The sequence below is a fragment of the Curcuma longa genome, chromosome 13, assembly GCF_044706935.1.
Source record: "Curcuma longa cultivar G26 ecotype Majalengka, Jawa Barat chromosome 13, ITB_CL_G26_1.1, whole genome shotgun sequence".
In the NCBI taxonomy this organism is placed as follows: domain Eukaryota; kingdom Viridiplantae; phylum Streptophyta; class Magnoliopsida; order Zingiberales; family Zingiberaceae; genus Curcuma; species Curcuma longa.
Window position 1 is genome coordinate 2,108,819 of NC_133873.1, and position 16,249 is coordinate 2,125,067.

General features: G+C 33.1%; 1 protein-coding gene and 1 pseudogene across 1 annotated transcript; both read right to left on the reverse strand.

Moving 5' to 3' along the window:
* Positions 1-2,396: 2,396 nt before the first annotated feature.
* On the reverse strand, positions 2,397-3,828 carry LOC141844448 (pentatricopeptide repeat-containing protein At1g11630, mitochondrial-like). Its single transcript, XM_074732500.1, has one exon. It carries the CDS (start codon positions 3,796-3,798, stop codon positions 2,629-2,631), a length of 1,170 nt encoding a protein of 389 aa, XP_074588601.1. The 5' UTR covers positions 3,799-3,828; the 3' UTR covers positions 2,397-2,628.
* Positions 3,829-7,787: 3,959 nt separating this feature from the next.
* On the reverse strand, positions 7,788-8,681 carry LOC141844481 (auxin-responsive protein IAA1-like; annotated as a pseudogene).
* Between the last annotated feature and the right edge of the window lie 7,568 nt (positions 8,682-16,249).

A 16,249-nucleotide genomic window follows, 5' to 3' on the forward strand; every position in this document is an offset into this window, starting at 1 on the left:
AATATTTAATAAATTTTAAATCAAGATAGTTCAAAAAACTTATGGATAGTGTTGGTTAACAAATATCATAGTCCTAAATCTTATAATAAACGTATGATAAATTTTATTGAATTTTTATAAATTTAAAAATTCATTACTCTCAATTTACATTATTAAATTCAAATTTCAAAACATAAATACATTAATAAGGAAAATATATTAATTTTGATTTAAAATGATTCAAAATTGAAAGAAAGAAAGAAAAGAGATATTTCAAAAATACATTACATGATTTAAATATTATGAAAATTAAATACGTGTCAATAAACTTTTAAGCAGATCAATTGTTCTAGTTGAGGTAAGTTGGCTAAGTTAGATGGGTCATTTGAGTTTGTAGAGTTGGTTGATTTTGTTAGGCAAAGCAGCCTGAGCGAAACGAACAGGGAGATTAAACTAGTTAATTGGGTTGATCAAGTGGATCCCAATGACTTAATTAACCATAGGCTAGCTAGCCAAATCGAGTAAAGAAGTTATATTGAGCGGATGAGATTTGTCGTGCTAGGTGCATGACCTATCTTGCCCACCCGATCTGACCTAGAGAATAACTAGTATTTTCTCCTTTAATGCTAAATATTAAAAAAATCATTTTGACATTCAAATACTAGAAAACAAATTATTTTTTAAATAAAGATTGATTTAAAAAATTATCTATATCAACTCCAAATTAAAAAATAAGACTAAATATTTGTTGGAGTTTAAGTTTAGCCTTCTTTTTTTTATATCAAAATGACTTGATGGATCAAAATTGTTTAAAATTTTGAAGTGTAAATCTTGCATTGTATTATTCCATAAAGAGGATCACTTACATTATATACATGATTGACATAACAATATGCCTTCAAAGCATAATTAACTTAGTTACTACCAAACAAACTTATTGAATTGGGCAAAGATCGAATTTCAACAAAATCGAAACAATGTCTTCTCTGTAATGATCAACTGCAACTTCTCAATTTACCTCCTCATAGATGGTCGTAGAACCGACTACGTGAAACCGCTAGAGTGATGAATTTTACCTTTTACTGAAATAATTGACATAACAAACTGTGTAGCACTTAACACATAACACAACTATTATAAATTATAATAAATGCTTAAGAAAAGCAAAAACTCCATTGGCTATTATACACTATAATAATGCTTAACAAAAGTTATAATCATGTTTTGCCATACATGGCTTACTGATTGACCACTTTGAATCAGGATAACAAATAAGGTAAAGAGGTTCGACAATGACATAGCTGATCACTCAAGACATAGCAAAACCAAACAACTTTAAGCAGGTAATGTCTCTCTGCTAGAGAAAAAGAAACTAGAAAGTGATAAAGAGAAACATGGTAAAAGATGTATCTGCTAAGTATTCATCGAAGATAAAAGTTCAAACAAATAAGCCCTAGAAAGTGAGAACTCATGTAGAAAGCCTGAAATAACTCACTGATACTGAGTAGTGTTACTAGCTTTCCATGTTTTGTCATGCAAAAAATATGAACAAGGCCAATGCATTCTCTAATAGTATCAAACTATTTACCATAAGAGTTAAAAAACAATCACATGGCACTAATCTCATTATACTACATCTGTATTATACTTCCAGTACTGGAGCAATTTCACTTGTCAAGTGATGACATGTTATAGCCTTAAAATAATGGCACAAAGATTTGTAAGCTTGGGCATAAAATACATTTCTTTTCATCATCACAGACTTCAGCAAAGTAGACATCCAATAAGTTTCAAGGTTGAAAATTCAAACATGGAAAAAGGCAACCAGATGTAAAAATGCAGATCTAAAAGGTGACAAAACTCTTGTTCTTTTAGCCCAACAGTAAAGATGGTTATGTAGCCAGTCCAGTATAACATATTTAAAGAATGCTTATATTGATAAAAATAACTAGCTTTCATAGTTACATACAATAATGTACATTAGTGATACCTGTGATTCATACTTCCACAGAAAAATATGTCAGTGTAATTCACACAAAATACAACAATTATATATAAGCAAACAAATAGAGTAGCTTAGGGTTGAAAATCAATTTGTTTTACTCTAAATTGGTCCAAATGAATTGCATAAGTTTTTTTTTCACTGTGCATGCAGTCACATATGCAATATATAAATTACAAACCATATGAGACAGTTGAGTGACCCACTTCAAATTCCACTTAGGAGATTATATAAAAAGGATAGTATAGTGCACGAAGCTCCTGTAAATGTGGGATCCTGGAGAAGGGGTTATTGTATGCAATCTTACCTTGCTTTGTAAGAAGTTTCTGAGACTCAAACTCATGACCTCTAAGTCATACAACAGCAACTTTACTGTTGTGCCAAAGTTCCACATATGGCCTTATAAATGATGGACCAGACATCAACTTAATTAAATTTCTACAAGACCTAAACAAATGGAGCATCAACGGCAATAATCCCTTCAACTGATTGCCAAGTACACAGAGCATATGAAGAAGAATGCCAGCTAAGGCAAAAAGTATATGCACAAACAACACATGCAAAATTGATCAAATAAAATCCATCCTAAGATACAAAAGGAAGTTGCAGAGAAAAGCCAATAATGCATACTGTTATGATTTTTCAGATTATTGTGGAAATGCCTCTTCCACTTCCTTCCACATACCTGCATTCCTTGGGAACTTTTCTTTCACCTTTTCCATTATATCCCTTGCTTCCTCTACCTTTGAGGTTCCAATGAGCCCTTTCACAAGAATCTTCATGGTTGAGAAATTTGGGATCCAGTTCTGTGCCATAGAATCCTCGCAGACAGCCAGTGCAACCTCAAATTCCCCACCTTTGCACAAGAAGTGTATTAGAGCGAAGTAGAATTTGTCAACTGGAATACGACCTAGTCCCTTCATCTCCCTGTAGAGCCTCTTCGCATCCTCCAATTGGCCTTCATTGCAAAACCCATGTATCAAGTGGTTATAAGTTACCCAAGTCGGCTTTATTCCTTTTGTTTTCATCTCCTCGAAGAGCGCCATTGCCTCATTTGAGTGCTTTAGCTTGCAGAGGCTCTGGATCCTCGAGTTGTAGATGCAGAGCCCATGGTCACAGTCGTGCTTCTTCATGAGCTCCAACACTTTGTTGACCTCGTCAAACTGCTTTTCCTTGTAGAAACCAGCAAGGGCATTGCAGAAAGTGGTCGTGTCCGGCTTGACGCCGGCATTGCACATCTGATCAAGCACCGAATAGAATGAACGGGTGGTGCCCGACTCGGAGAAGGCCTTGATGACATTGTTGTACGTTTTAATGTCAGGAGTAATGCCGTGGGCGCCTGGGAAGTCGTTGAAGATGCGGCTGGCTTCATCGTGTCGACGACCGACGACGCAGGCGAAGAGTAGCGCGTTCAGGGTTTGGGTGGAGGGAGATTTCTGGAAAGTCCGGACGGCGTCGTCGTGCAAGCCAGCTTGACCAAAGAGTACAATGGCGTTGGGGAGGGAGGCGGGAGGGAGGGAGTCAAGGATCGAGCGCACTTCGGTAAAGGACCGGGACTTGGCGAGGGTGGAGATGGCGTCGGAGAGAGCGAGGCGGTGGAGGCGGGAAGAAGAGGGGAAGAGCGAGGCAGCACGGAGGATGTCAACGATGCGCGAGGGATCAGTTTCGGACCTGATGTGGCGGAGGGCGGCGCGGGTCTTCTGTTTCCTGGCGATCGCCGCGGAAGGGTTGGGGATGGAGGATGCCGAAGAAGAGGAGAAGGCGCGAAGGTGCAGTTGGCGTCGGAGCTGGTTGCGAGCGAAGGCGGCGACTGCCATGGCGACCAGCGACCACAGGATCTCTGAAGGTTTAGGGTTCAGGCTGTTTGCAGCAATAACGATTTGACGCCCTCGTATTGCCATTCAACGGGCCGGGTCCAGTCACGGTCGACCCGTCCACGGGCCAAACTTTGTTTTCTTTCAATCTATCTTCTGCATAGATAAAAGGCGTCAAATTTGTAGAATTTATCAAGTAATTATTCCATTCCTATGTTATTTTACCGAACCATATAGATAGATATTGGTATAATAGAGTTAAATTTTGATAAAGTTGAAAAAAATATCCTCTTCATAATAATCAATTATAACTTCTCAATTTATATCCTCATATATAATCATGAGATCACTGGGATGACGAATTCCATCTTTTACTATAACTTATCAAATTTATATTTAATTTTAAATATTATTCAAAATATATATCATATTTTCCAATGGATCAAATCATGTATATCTTTTTATTTTTTTTTTCATAATATCCCTCTTCCTTTTTTATTATTCATCTGAATAAAAAAACTTTAAAATATTTTATTTATTATACTAAAAAATCTAATCTCTCAATTCTCCTTCCTTCAATGAGTTTCCTCCATCATCCTCTTCGCCTCTGTCAAGTGGCACAAAGAGATACAATAAATTGATGACAATTTAGATTTGGATAGATTCGTGGTGGACTTTGAGAATCAATAGTGTTTCTGATTAAGATTTGGAAGAAAATGAAGGACATAGATGTTGTGACGAGCTACATCAAGGACATCGAGTTATGACTTGGTCTGTCGAGCTTCGATACATCGGAGAAGTCGTTCACGAAGAGCGGAAAAATAAGTGCTTCCAGAGGATGAGATCGACTTCGTCAATTCTTCGCCAGAGGATCAATCTGGTCGCAAGAGTGTCGGTGTATCTGTAGTGGTGTAATAAATTTTTTATTTCGGACTAAAGATGTGAACTTTGTGTGTTTTAGGTGGTTTTACTTTTTTGACTGATAGTTGTTTGATGAAATGTCAAGACACAAATCGAAAGTGGAGACGAAGGCAAACACCGCCTAGTTGTTTGTGAAAGTTAGCATGGATGAGTTCTTTTACTTGAGAAAGATTGACCTCAAGGTTTACAAGGAGTACAAAGAGCTCAGGGAGTCCTTGAATAACATGTTCAAATAATTTTTCCTAAATAAGCAAGTATAACTTAATTGCTGCTACCATCACAAATTAATATGTATTTATATTTTTCAATGATTATTGTTGCAAATTATTGATTCTCACATCTCTTGTAGAAGAAGTATCAAAAAAATATTATAATGTATATGAATATTTCATCACTTACAAAAACAAAGTTGGTGACTTAATGTTGATTGAAGATGTACTTTTGGAGTGAGTGCTATGCACTAACTTATGTTTATTTGAGGAATTATTTTTTTTCTTATGAATTAATAGAAATCTCTTTAATTGCTATTTGCAAAATATTTATCTCTTCTTGAAAAGATTAAAGATAATGAAAGAATTTAAACAAGAGGCTTGAAATCAAGATGATAAAAAGTCAACCAGTCGTACAAATAGATACAAATGAAACTTAAATTTTCACTTTATGACACTAATTATTTTATCCAAGTTCGTATATGTTAAAAAGAGAAAGGAAAAATTGAAAGTAGATTTTAGATCACCTTATTGTCTTTATTCAAACAAGTTAAAATATGAAAAGAAAAATTGCAAGACAAGATATTAAATATTGTTCAAGTATGCATTTAATTGAAAATATCATGCATGTTGTATATAAGATGTGCTATTGTTGTGTAAAAAAAACTATCAACTTGAGATCTATTATTATTTATATGTTGTAAATTGATATTTGATATGTTATAAAATAATCTTATTTTTTTATTTAAAAATATTTTATCTTAATCTATGTTAATAATGAATTATTATTATAAATTGATATTTGAGAAACTATAGATAAGTACTTTTATAAAATAGTCTTGATTTTGACATATTAATGAATTCATTTGTAGTGTCAATCAGTGAGTATGATCGTCATGACCTTAATAAAAGCTTTTGATATCATTTCTCATGCTTAATTGAGTTTAAAAAAATCACTGCTTTTAATATAGTGTATCACATATTAGACGAGTACACAAATCTTCGTTTGAAATCATCCTGCGTTAAACTTAAGTTAAAAGTTATATTCTATCAAAGTTTATCCAATATATATACATGGTTCAACCCAAGTCAACCCTAAAGCAATTATCAATGACTTTATTTATATTGTTAGTGGTTTGTAGAAGACTGCATTGTTGGTCTTTTAAAGACTAGCAATAATGTGTTGCTGATCTTCTTAACACTAGCAACACAATCTTTTGCAAACCCACCATGTAATTATAACAACTACGATTTCATATCTACTATAATATAAATGTTAAATACCAAATTTTAAGAGGACATAATTTTTAACTCAAGTTGAACCACGAGATACAATATATCAAATCGAAGATCGTTTCTTCGATTTGATATATTGTGTATCATATGGTTCAATCCAAGTCAAATGTTATGACCTTTTAAAATTTAAAATTTAATATTGATGTTGTAATAGCTACGAAATCGTAGCTGCTATAACTATTTGACAGTTTAGTTGTAGTAGTTGTAGCAGCTACAATGTGAATGTTAAATTCTAAATTTTGAGAGGTCATAACTTTTGATTCGGGTTGAATCACTAGATAGACATGCATTAAATCAAAAATATCTGAACGATCTTCGATTTGATATATTGTGAGTCCCATGGTTCAAGCCGAGTCAAAAATTATGACCTCTCAAAGTATAGAGTTTAACATTCATGTTATAATAGTTATAGTTTCATAACTGGTACAACTGAGATGAACATGATTTGCATAAAACTGTGTTGTTGGTCTTTAGAATATCAGCAATAACGTGTTACTGATCTTCAGAAGACAAGCAATAACGTATTGCAGATCGATTTGATATATTATATCATAAATTTTGAGAGACCATAATTTTTGCTTCGGATTGAACCATAGGATTCACAATATATCAAATCAAAAATCTTTGAACGAGTTTCAATTTGATATATTGTACGTCTCATGGTTGAATTTGAGTCAAAAATTATGACCTCTCAAATTTTAAAATTTAACATTCACGTTGTAGCAGCTACGAAACCGTAGTTGCTACAACTGCATAACATTTCAGTTGTAATAATTACAAAACCATAGCTGCTACCATGTGAATGTTAAATTTTAAACTTTGAGAGATCATAACTTTTGACTCAAATTAAATCATGAAACACATAATATATCAAATTGAAACTAATTTATATATCTACAACTTATTATGGGGTAAAACTCCATTTAAATCTTTTTCGGAGGCTCAAACATTAATATGATACACTATATTGAGAGTAATGATTTCTTCAATTCGATTCAAACATGATAAATGATGTCAAAAGGTCACAATAATCATATTCATTGATCGACATCACAAATAAGTTCCTTAGACTTTTATTTTTTTTTCAAAGATTAAATTTTTAATTTTTTAAATGTCAAAGGTCCATCAATCAATTTTGTTCAAAGTGATTAATAGACCAAGAGATTTTAAAATGATTTCAAACAAAGACCAACATACATTAAGATTAAATATTTCTAAAAAAAACAAATCATTTTATCACATATCAAATATCAATTTATAACAGACAAACTGCAATAGATCTCAAATTGATAATTTCATTTTCTTTCACATAACAATAGGAAGAAGCAAATTTTCAATGACACATTTCAAATTTAACAAGTTGTAAAAAAAATATATAATATAGTTTTATTATATCATAAAAGGTTAGCTTATATTATATACAACATGATGATATTCTTGGTTAAATACATGCTTAAACAACTTTAACATCTTATCTTATAATTTTTTTTTCATATTTTTACCTTCTTGTTTGAATATGAACGATAAGGTGATCTAAAATCCACTTTTAATCTTTCCTTTCTCTGTTCAGTGTCTATGAACTTGGATAAAACAACTAGTTTCATGAAGTAAATGCTCAAGTTTCATTTGTATCTCTTTGTACGACTGAGTTGACTTCTTGCGTCTTGATTCCATGTCACTTGCTTTAGATCCTTTCATTATCTTTAGTCTTTTGAAGAAGAGATAAATAACCTACAAATAGCAATTAAAAAGATTTCTATTAATTCATAAGAAAAAAGAATAATTCACCAAACATACAAGTTAGTGCATGACATTCACTCCAAAGGAACATCTGCAACCAATATTAAATCACCATCTTTATCTTGATAAGTGATGACATATTCATATCCATTACAATCTTCTTTTCTTGATACTTCTCCTGCAAGAGATGTGAGAATCAATAATTTGCAATAATAATTATTGAGAATTACAAATATATATCGGTTTGTGATAGTAGCACTAATTAAATCATGCTTGCTTACTTAAGAAAAATCATTTGAACATGCTACCTAAGGCCTCCTTGAGCTCTTTATATTTATTGTAAACCTTGAGGTCAATCTTCCTCAAATAAGGAGCCCATCCATGCTAACCTTCACAAACAACTAGGCGGTGTCCGCCTCCGTCTTTGCCTTTAGTTACGTCATGACATTTCATCAAACAACTACCAATAAAAAAAATAGAACTATCTTAAAACATACAAAGTTCACATCTTTGATCCGAAATCAAAAAGTTACTTCGCCACCAGAAACGCACTAACACTCCTACTATTGAAGTCACCCTTTAGTGAGAATTTACGAAGTCAGTCGTATCCTTCAAAAGTACTCATTTTTCACCCCTTGTGATCAGCTTCTCTGACGCATCGGAGCCCGTCAGACTAAGACGTAGCATGGTATCCTTGACGTAGTTCACCATGGCTTTCATGTCGTTCGTTTACTTCCAAATCTTGATCAGAAACACTACTGATTCCTAAAACCCATCACGAATCGATCCAAAGCTATAGCCTTAATCTTAAACTATCGCTGACTTGTCATATCTCTTTGTGCCACTCGGCGAAGGCGAAGGGGACATGAATCAAATCAAGTTGGTTCAATTAAGTTCAAAACTGAATTGTTTGGTTCAATAACTAAACGACCTCCAATTTGAACGAAATTAGTTTCGTTCAATTTGTCTTCATAAAACGGATTTCATCATTTTGTCATTTATCTAGTCCAACTAAATTTTATTTCTCTCATTCTGAGAATTCAATTCTCAAATTCATTTTAAGTCATTCGAAAAACTTATAGTGTGTATGACCCAATAGGTTTTCAATTATGTTGATCGTCCGTAAATAATCATTAATTACGAAAATATCATGAATGACACCTAATAGTATATCATGATCCCCAATTGATCGAAAAATCAACGATTGATACCAAAACATTTCTAAACTCTTCAACAACTACAATGAGACGTGTCTCGTTTCTTTTACTATCTTATACTCCGCTTGGTTCAAAACATGACTTATATCTGTCAGTCCCCACTAAATTGACTACGTCACATCTAACTTAAGCTTGCTTCCTAATTTTGTAAATTCAAGTTACTTGTACATGTATCCAAGAATATCACTCTTGACATATAATGTTTTGACCAAAGACTTTCAATAACAATCATAATACATGCCCGCAAGATATACGTCTCCCTTTTCAAGAAGCAGTGAATCCTTTATGAGCTATTCAAACACTTCGACTTATATCCAATCGCCCCAAGTCTACACCTCCTCAAAAATATTTACTTAAAATGTCAAAATATAAGTCTCAATGACCAAGGTGACTTAAATACCGCAAGTCAAAAAAATTCGCACTTAAATTGCATTGAAATCTTTATTGATATATTTATAAAACCATATAAAATCTTAAGACAAATCACTCTAATGAATTAGTTACCTTTAATTAATATTCACATTTAACTCTTAACATCCAATATTTTTAATAGTAAAATCGACTGTTTGATAAACTAAGAAATTTAAAACGTACTAGTCTTACCAGAATCGATAATGTCTGTGCTTATCAATTCTTCGATTAAGAATAATTTTAATACATTCATAATTACACATGTAGAAATACTTATTAGTTGTAATTCAATCATAAATTTTTTCATACTATAAATCATATTGCGAGCATTTAATAAATGAGTTTAAGATCTAATCCAACACATAAAGAATGTGCACTCAAATAATAAATTACTATTTATCCAATATAATATAACCGTAAGATAATTATCTAAGACACATCTCAAATATAATAACACAACCACATATGTGGCCATTACAATTAGCACCAAAACAAGATCACAATCACCGAACTGGCTCCTGAAAAAGGGGATCTAAGACCAAAAGCAACTAACTTCATGATCCAGTGGATTGTTGGTTACGATTCCCCTCGCCGACGAATGGAGAAACTAATTAATTTGGAAAAGTTAGAACTACAAGTAAAGAACTTAGAACTCCTGGTAAATAAAGAACAAATTATGATCGGGCAACTCCTGCAAGTTCAAATCTCTGATTAGAGTGGATAAATGCAATACAAATATAAAAAGATCATTATGATTGTGACTTTGAAAGCAGACAGATGAAAATTCACATTCCATTGAATCCCTAGGCAAATAAAAACTTTATGGTACATTCCACACTCAGTGTAGTAATTACAAAGTGGGAACTAGGTCGACCATCCTCTCCAAAAAGGGAAACTAACATTAGAAGTCCACACCTTAATCATGAATTTTTCAAGTGCAGATAATATACAGAATAAAGTTTTTTTGACGACGATAAATTAATGGACTTCAAACAAATTATGAGATAAAGTTGAACATATGAACGCCTAGGTTCAACAGCTCCGGCGCCTGTAATACAGCAATATATAAATTACTAATATTCCCAATTTCAAAAAAAAATGATAAATCCCAGTCAGTTTCAGACTCAATCTCTGGGGGTGGCCGGTGGTCCCACGGAAATTTCCCACCGACCACCAGGGTAAATCGAAAAGTGCATATATGCCCAGCATCCTTTGATTGCGTTCCTTATTTGGAAGAAATGTTCCCAACTTCAAGTATTTACACGAGGTGGAAGCTGGTCAAGTATTGATGCATTGCTGGCTAAAAAGTGTATGAAAACAATTAAGAGGGAGAATAATTGATGGTAATGTATCATAGGAAAGAGAAAAATGAACAATCTAAATCTTATTCAAGTTGGAACACAGATATGATCTATGTTCAGGTTATTAGGAAAAATAGAACTAAGACTGAAGAAGATGAGGATGATAAAATAGTGTCAATCTTCAACCGAAGTTATCTTCAAAAGGCAAAGTTAATGACAATCTTTAAGAAACTGAATGGTCTTCTTAGTTTGACTCCACTTGTGAGGCAGCACAAGAAGAGGATTTGATTGTTTTAAATTATGTGGGGTAAGAAACTGAAATATAGTTTTAAAAAGTGTAGAACTCTAACCATCACACAGTAGGAAGATTATGACACAATGTAGAAGCTTAGGTTTTCTTTAAAATTTCACTATTCTATTTAATGCTTCAGCAGTACAACACATTTATTTATCTGACTCATAAAATACAAAAAATAGACAGCATAAATACTCATAAAGTTTATTTTGACTAACCCTTAGGATTTCTTGCAACTAATAATGGCTCTTTTGACTAACTCTTCGACTTCTCAATGTTGACTCAAACATGGAACTGCTACACTTTACATTAATTCCCAAATTGGCTTTATATTATTTCCTAAATTGGGCTTTAAAATTTTTATTTCTACATTTATGACTTTTAGAGGAAGCTGTCATTTGTTAACTCTCCCGGGGGTGAGAAAATCTCATCTCAGACTTCTAGAATTTTTAATAAAGTATTAGTTCAACTATTGAATCCATTATCAATAATCCATATACATTCAGAAAAGAAAAGAGTTATATCTTCCATTTGACAAGATATTGCTGATAACTATCTTTTCTGACACAATCTAATGGTAATACATCTTCAATTTTTTCTTTCTAGACAGGAACGACAACATCTTCATATTCACAAAAGAAGGTGAGATCCTTAATGTTGAAGATGTTGCTAATACCCATGTGTGTTGGCAAATAAGGACATAAGCATTAAAACTTATTTTCTTCAAAATTTGTAAGGACCAGAATTATTTAAGTGAAGTTTTTTTTTTTGAAAACTCTTTGGATATCGTTCAAGCCTTATAAAAACCATATTCATATTACCTTCCTCAAATTCAAAATTCCTATTGGATAGACATGTGTCTTATATCTTTCATTACTAGACAAATTTTCACCTCAAATCATCATGTATATCTTGTGTATGTTTGCTAAAAGCATCAACGTCAACACTTGATCTTGCCTCCAATGGTATAGGAACCAAATAAATTGATTGTCTAAGAGGCGTACCTGTCACAATTGCAAATGGACTCCAAATAGATTGTATCTAGCGGACCCATTTACAGAATTGTCATATGCAAATTCAGTCATAGGAAGAACTTGATCCCTTGTGGCAACATACTCTCCAACTAGACGATGAAGCAAATCACTTAAACTTCTATTGACAACCTCTAACTGCCATTAGTTTAAGAGTGGAAAGAAAAAAGAAAGCTTTAGCTTCATATTCCACAAGGTTCGCTAAAAGTATCTTGCGAGCTTCACATCTAGATTAGGAAAAATTGTTGATAGAAAACCATGAACATGAATAATTTCCTTAAAAAGAGCCAAGTAATGCAGACAACATTTGAAGATTTTAAGCAAAGAATAAGTGCATAGTTTTTCGAGACGACCCACCACCATAAATAGAGTCATATCCTCAAATGTTTCTAGGTAAAGAAAAGACAAAATTCATGCTTAGGTCCTGCCATAGTTTGTGTAGCATCAGGAGTCACATATGCAAACCTCTATTTTCATTCTTCCTTTAGATAACTAGCACATGTGACATCTAGAAATAATCCTGGCTGCATCTTTTTAAAGATAGACCAATAGAAATAATCGTCGGCCATTGCAATAGTCTTATCCCTTTCAAAATGACTTACTGTCCCTCAGCATATAAATCTCATATTCACTTGCTTCAAAAAACAAAGGTGGATAACCTAAAAGAGATTTCTCTTAAAGAGAGAGGTTCTCAATCTTATACTAATTTGAGCGGGTAAATCTTGTATTGTATTGTTCGATAAAGAGGACTATTTACACTATATAAATGATTGGCATAACGACAACATGTGGCACTTAACCCATAACACAACTATATTAAGTTCTAATAATGCTTAAGAAAAGCAAAAAAATTCCATTGGTTATTATACATTAAAGTAAGGGCACTAATCATGTTATGCAATACATGACTTGCTAAACGGCCACTTTGAATAAGGATAACAAATAAGGTAAAGAGGTTCCATAATGACTTAGCTAATCAATCATGACATAGCAAAACCAATCAACTTTAAGCAAGTAATGTCTCTGCTAAAGCAATAGGAATTAGAAAGTGATAAAGAAAAATAAGATAAAAGATTTAGCTGTAAAGTATTCTTCCAAGATAAAAGTTCAAACAAATAAGCCCTAGAAAGTGAGGACTCATGTAGAAAGCCTGAAATAGCTCACTGATATTGGGTAGCGATCAATCATGACATAGCAAAACCAATCAGCTTTAAGCAGGTAATGTCTCTACTAGAGCAATAGAAACTAGAAAGTGATAAGGAGAAACATGGTAAAAGATATAACTGTTAAGTATTCTTCCAAGATAAAAATTCAAACAAATAAGCCTAGAAAATGAGAACTCATGTAGAAAGTTGATATCGAGTAGTGTTACTGGCTTTCCATGTTATGTCATGCCTTTTGTCATGCAAAAATTCAGACAAAGGCCAATGCATTCTCTGATGGTATAAAACTACATAAGGGTTAAGAAACAGTTACATGGCACTAATCTCATTATACTACATCTCTATTAGACTTCCAATACTGGAAACTTGTCTTGCAAAATTATCATACTCGAGCAATTTCACTTGTCGAGATATGGCATGTTATGGCCTTAAAATAATGGTAAAAGGATTTTTGAGGTTGGGTATAAAATACATTTCTTTTCATCATCATAGACTCTTGCAAAGTAGACATCAAATAAGTTTCAAGGTTGAAAATGCAAACATGAGAAAAGGCAATCAGACGTAAAAATGAAGAGCTAAAAGGCAGCAAAACTCTTGTTCTTTGAGTCCAATAGAAGATGTTAATCAGTGTTAAAAAAAAAAATTAACAATAATATACATTAGTGATACCTCGGATTCATAATTCCATAGAAAAATATGTCAGAGAGTTTAAAATCAATTTGTTTTACTCTAAATTGGTCCAAATGAATTGCATAATGTTGTTTTTTCACTGCACATGCAGTGACATATGCAATATACAAATTACAAACCATATGTGTAATAGAGCCCACAGCTAATGTCACGAGTGAACCTCAAATTAGAATTTATAATTGAAAATCCTTAGCTCACAAACAAATGTAATATAAGAGCCACGAGTCGTATTTTTCCAAGAACTAGTAGAAACTTATCTAAATCAAGCTAGGATGTCATTCTTTTTGGATTTTCTTATGTAAATGGGGTTTTGGTGTTTTTCAAATGAAATGTAAATTTAAAATCAATAAATGAAACAGAATGCAAGTTTGCTAACCTAGAGCTAAAACTATTGAAACAAAATATCAACTGATCTATAAATGCAACACAATTCAAGAAAACAAATGAATGCAACTAATCAGCAAACAAGTCTAACCTAAGGACTAAACATTCATGCTAAACTCAGATTATGAATTTGCAATGTAAAGAAACAAAAGTTTGTTCACACTAATCAATTAGATCAATGTAAAGAATTCAAGTAAACTAATCATCAATCTCAAAACACATTAACAAATCAGAGGTAATTGGCTTCAACTCCACTTGATGCAAGATCTAAGATATGAATCAATCAGCTTAACATTCTGAAACAAAAACAAAAACTTGATATGGAACAGTAAACCTATGAAACATAATAGTAACTAAAGAAACATAATTCAGCCGAATGAATGCAACTAATGAAATCAGAGAATTCAACAAGGAAATCACCTAAACAATCCAAATCAAACTAATCGAGCAATTCAAGAACAAGAATATGAAATGTTCAGAAACAAAACTGACAGAATTAAGTTGACAGAACGAAATAAACAACAGAAACAGAAATCAAATCTCAAATCTTCCCTTCCTCTCGATTTCTTTTTGCTGTCACTCAAGATCTGATCAAAGATCAGAAATCCCGTAGTACAATCACATAGCTTAACTCAACATTGGGTGAAATCAGATCTGAACAAACAAACGCAAGAAACCCTCTCACACTGAGCTGAACAGAGCAAATCCACATTTAGCTGTAAATCGGAGATCTTCACACTAATTCTTGGAAACGAACTTGAATGCTTGTGATTTAATCTCAGTAATAACCCAGAGAACTCAAAGAACCCCTTCAATTTCTCTAGATTTCTCCGATTCTGTTGAATTTCAGGTTCGGCTTAAGAGGTCGCGGCGGAAACAGATCAGTTGAAGAAACCCTCAACAACCGATTCTCCTTTGAAATTTTGGTTGAACATAGCTCGTAATCTTCCTTATAGATCCGGAAATCAATTGGAAGGGGAAGAACTTCAAGATCCGGCTGCGCGAGATCGAAAACAGAGAAGAAAATGACGAAGCGAAACTATCTACAGTGAATTTGACGCAGGCACTGTTCATTCCTCGTTAAAATGGGGATTTAAACTCTACTGTGCTGAACCGGGTTCAGCTGTGGTTAGGCACCGATTCAATCCTGATTTAATCTGATTCAGCTCCAATTTGGCTCTGATTCAACTCAAATTCGAATGAGTTCAACTCAAATCAACTTGAATATTGATCATGAAGTCTAGGTCAATAGAATTGATCAATTTTGATTGGACTCGGTCTCAATTTGGCTCAATCTTGGTTCCACTTATGTCCTACAAAGAATTAAGCTCAATTAATACAAAATTAATCATCAAATCACAGAAATTAGATCAATCATCCAAACATACATTATACTACAAATGCAATCAAATTATGTCCATTAAACAATTAATTGTCCACACAAAAACCCAAAATGAATCAACAAAATAACATAAAACCCTAACTCATCAATGTGACCGTTGAGCGGTCCGCTTCAAATTCCACCTAAGAGATCATACATGGCTTTATAAACAATGGACCAGACAACGACTTGATTAAATATTTACAAGAGCTAAACAAATGGAGCTTCGATGGAAATAATACCTCTCAAGTCTCAACTGATTGCCAAGAACATACAACATATCAAGAAGGAAAATAACAGCTAAGGCAAAATAGTATATGCACAAAAACACATGAAAAACTGATCAAATAAAATCCAACAGAGGCTACAAAAAGAACGTACATACAAAAGCCAATAATGCATACCACTATGATTT

What these genes read in the sequence shown, in the direction of transcription:
- LOC141844448 (XM_074732500.1), bottom strand. Translation starts at nt 3,798, where the DNA reads ATGGCAGTCGCCGCCTTCGCTCGCAACCAGCTCCGACGCCAACTGCAC.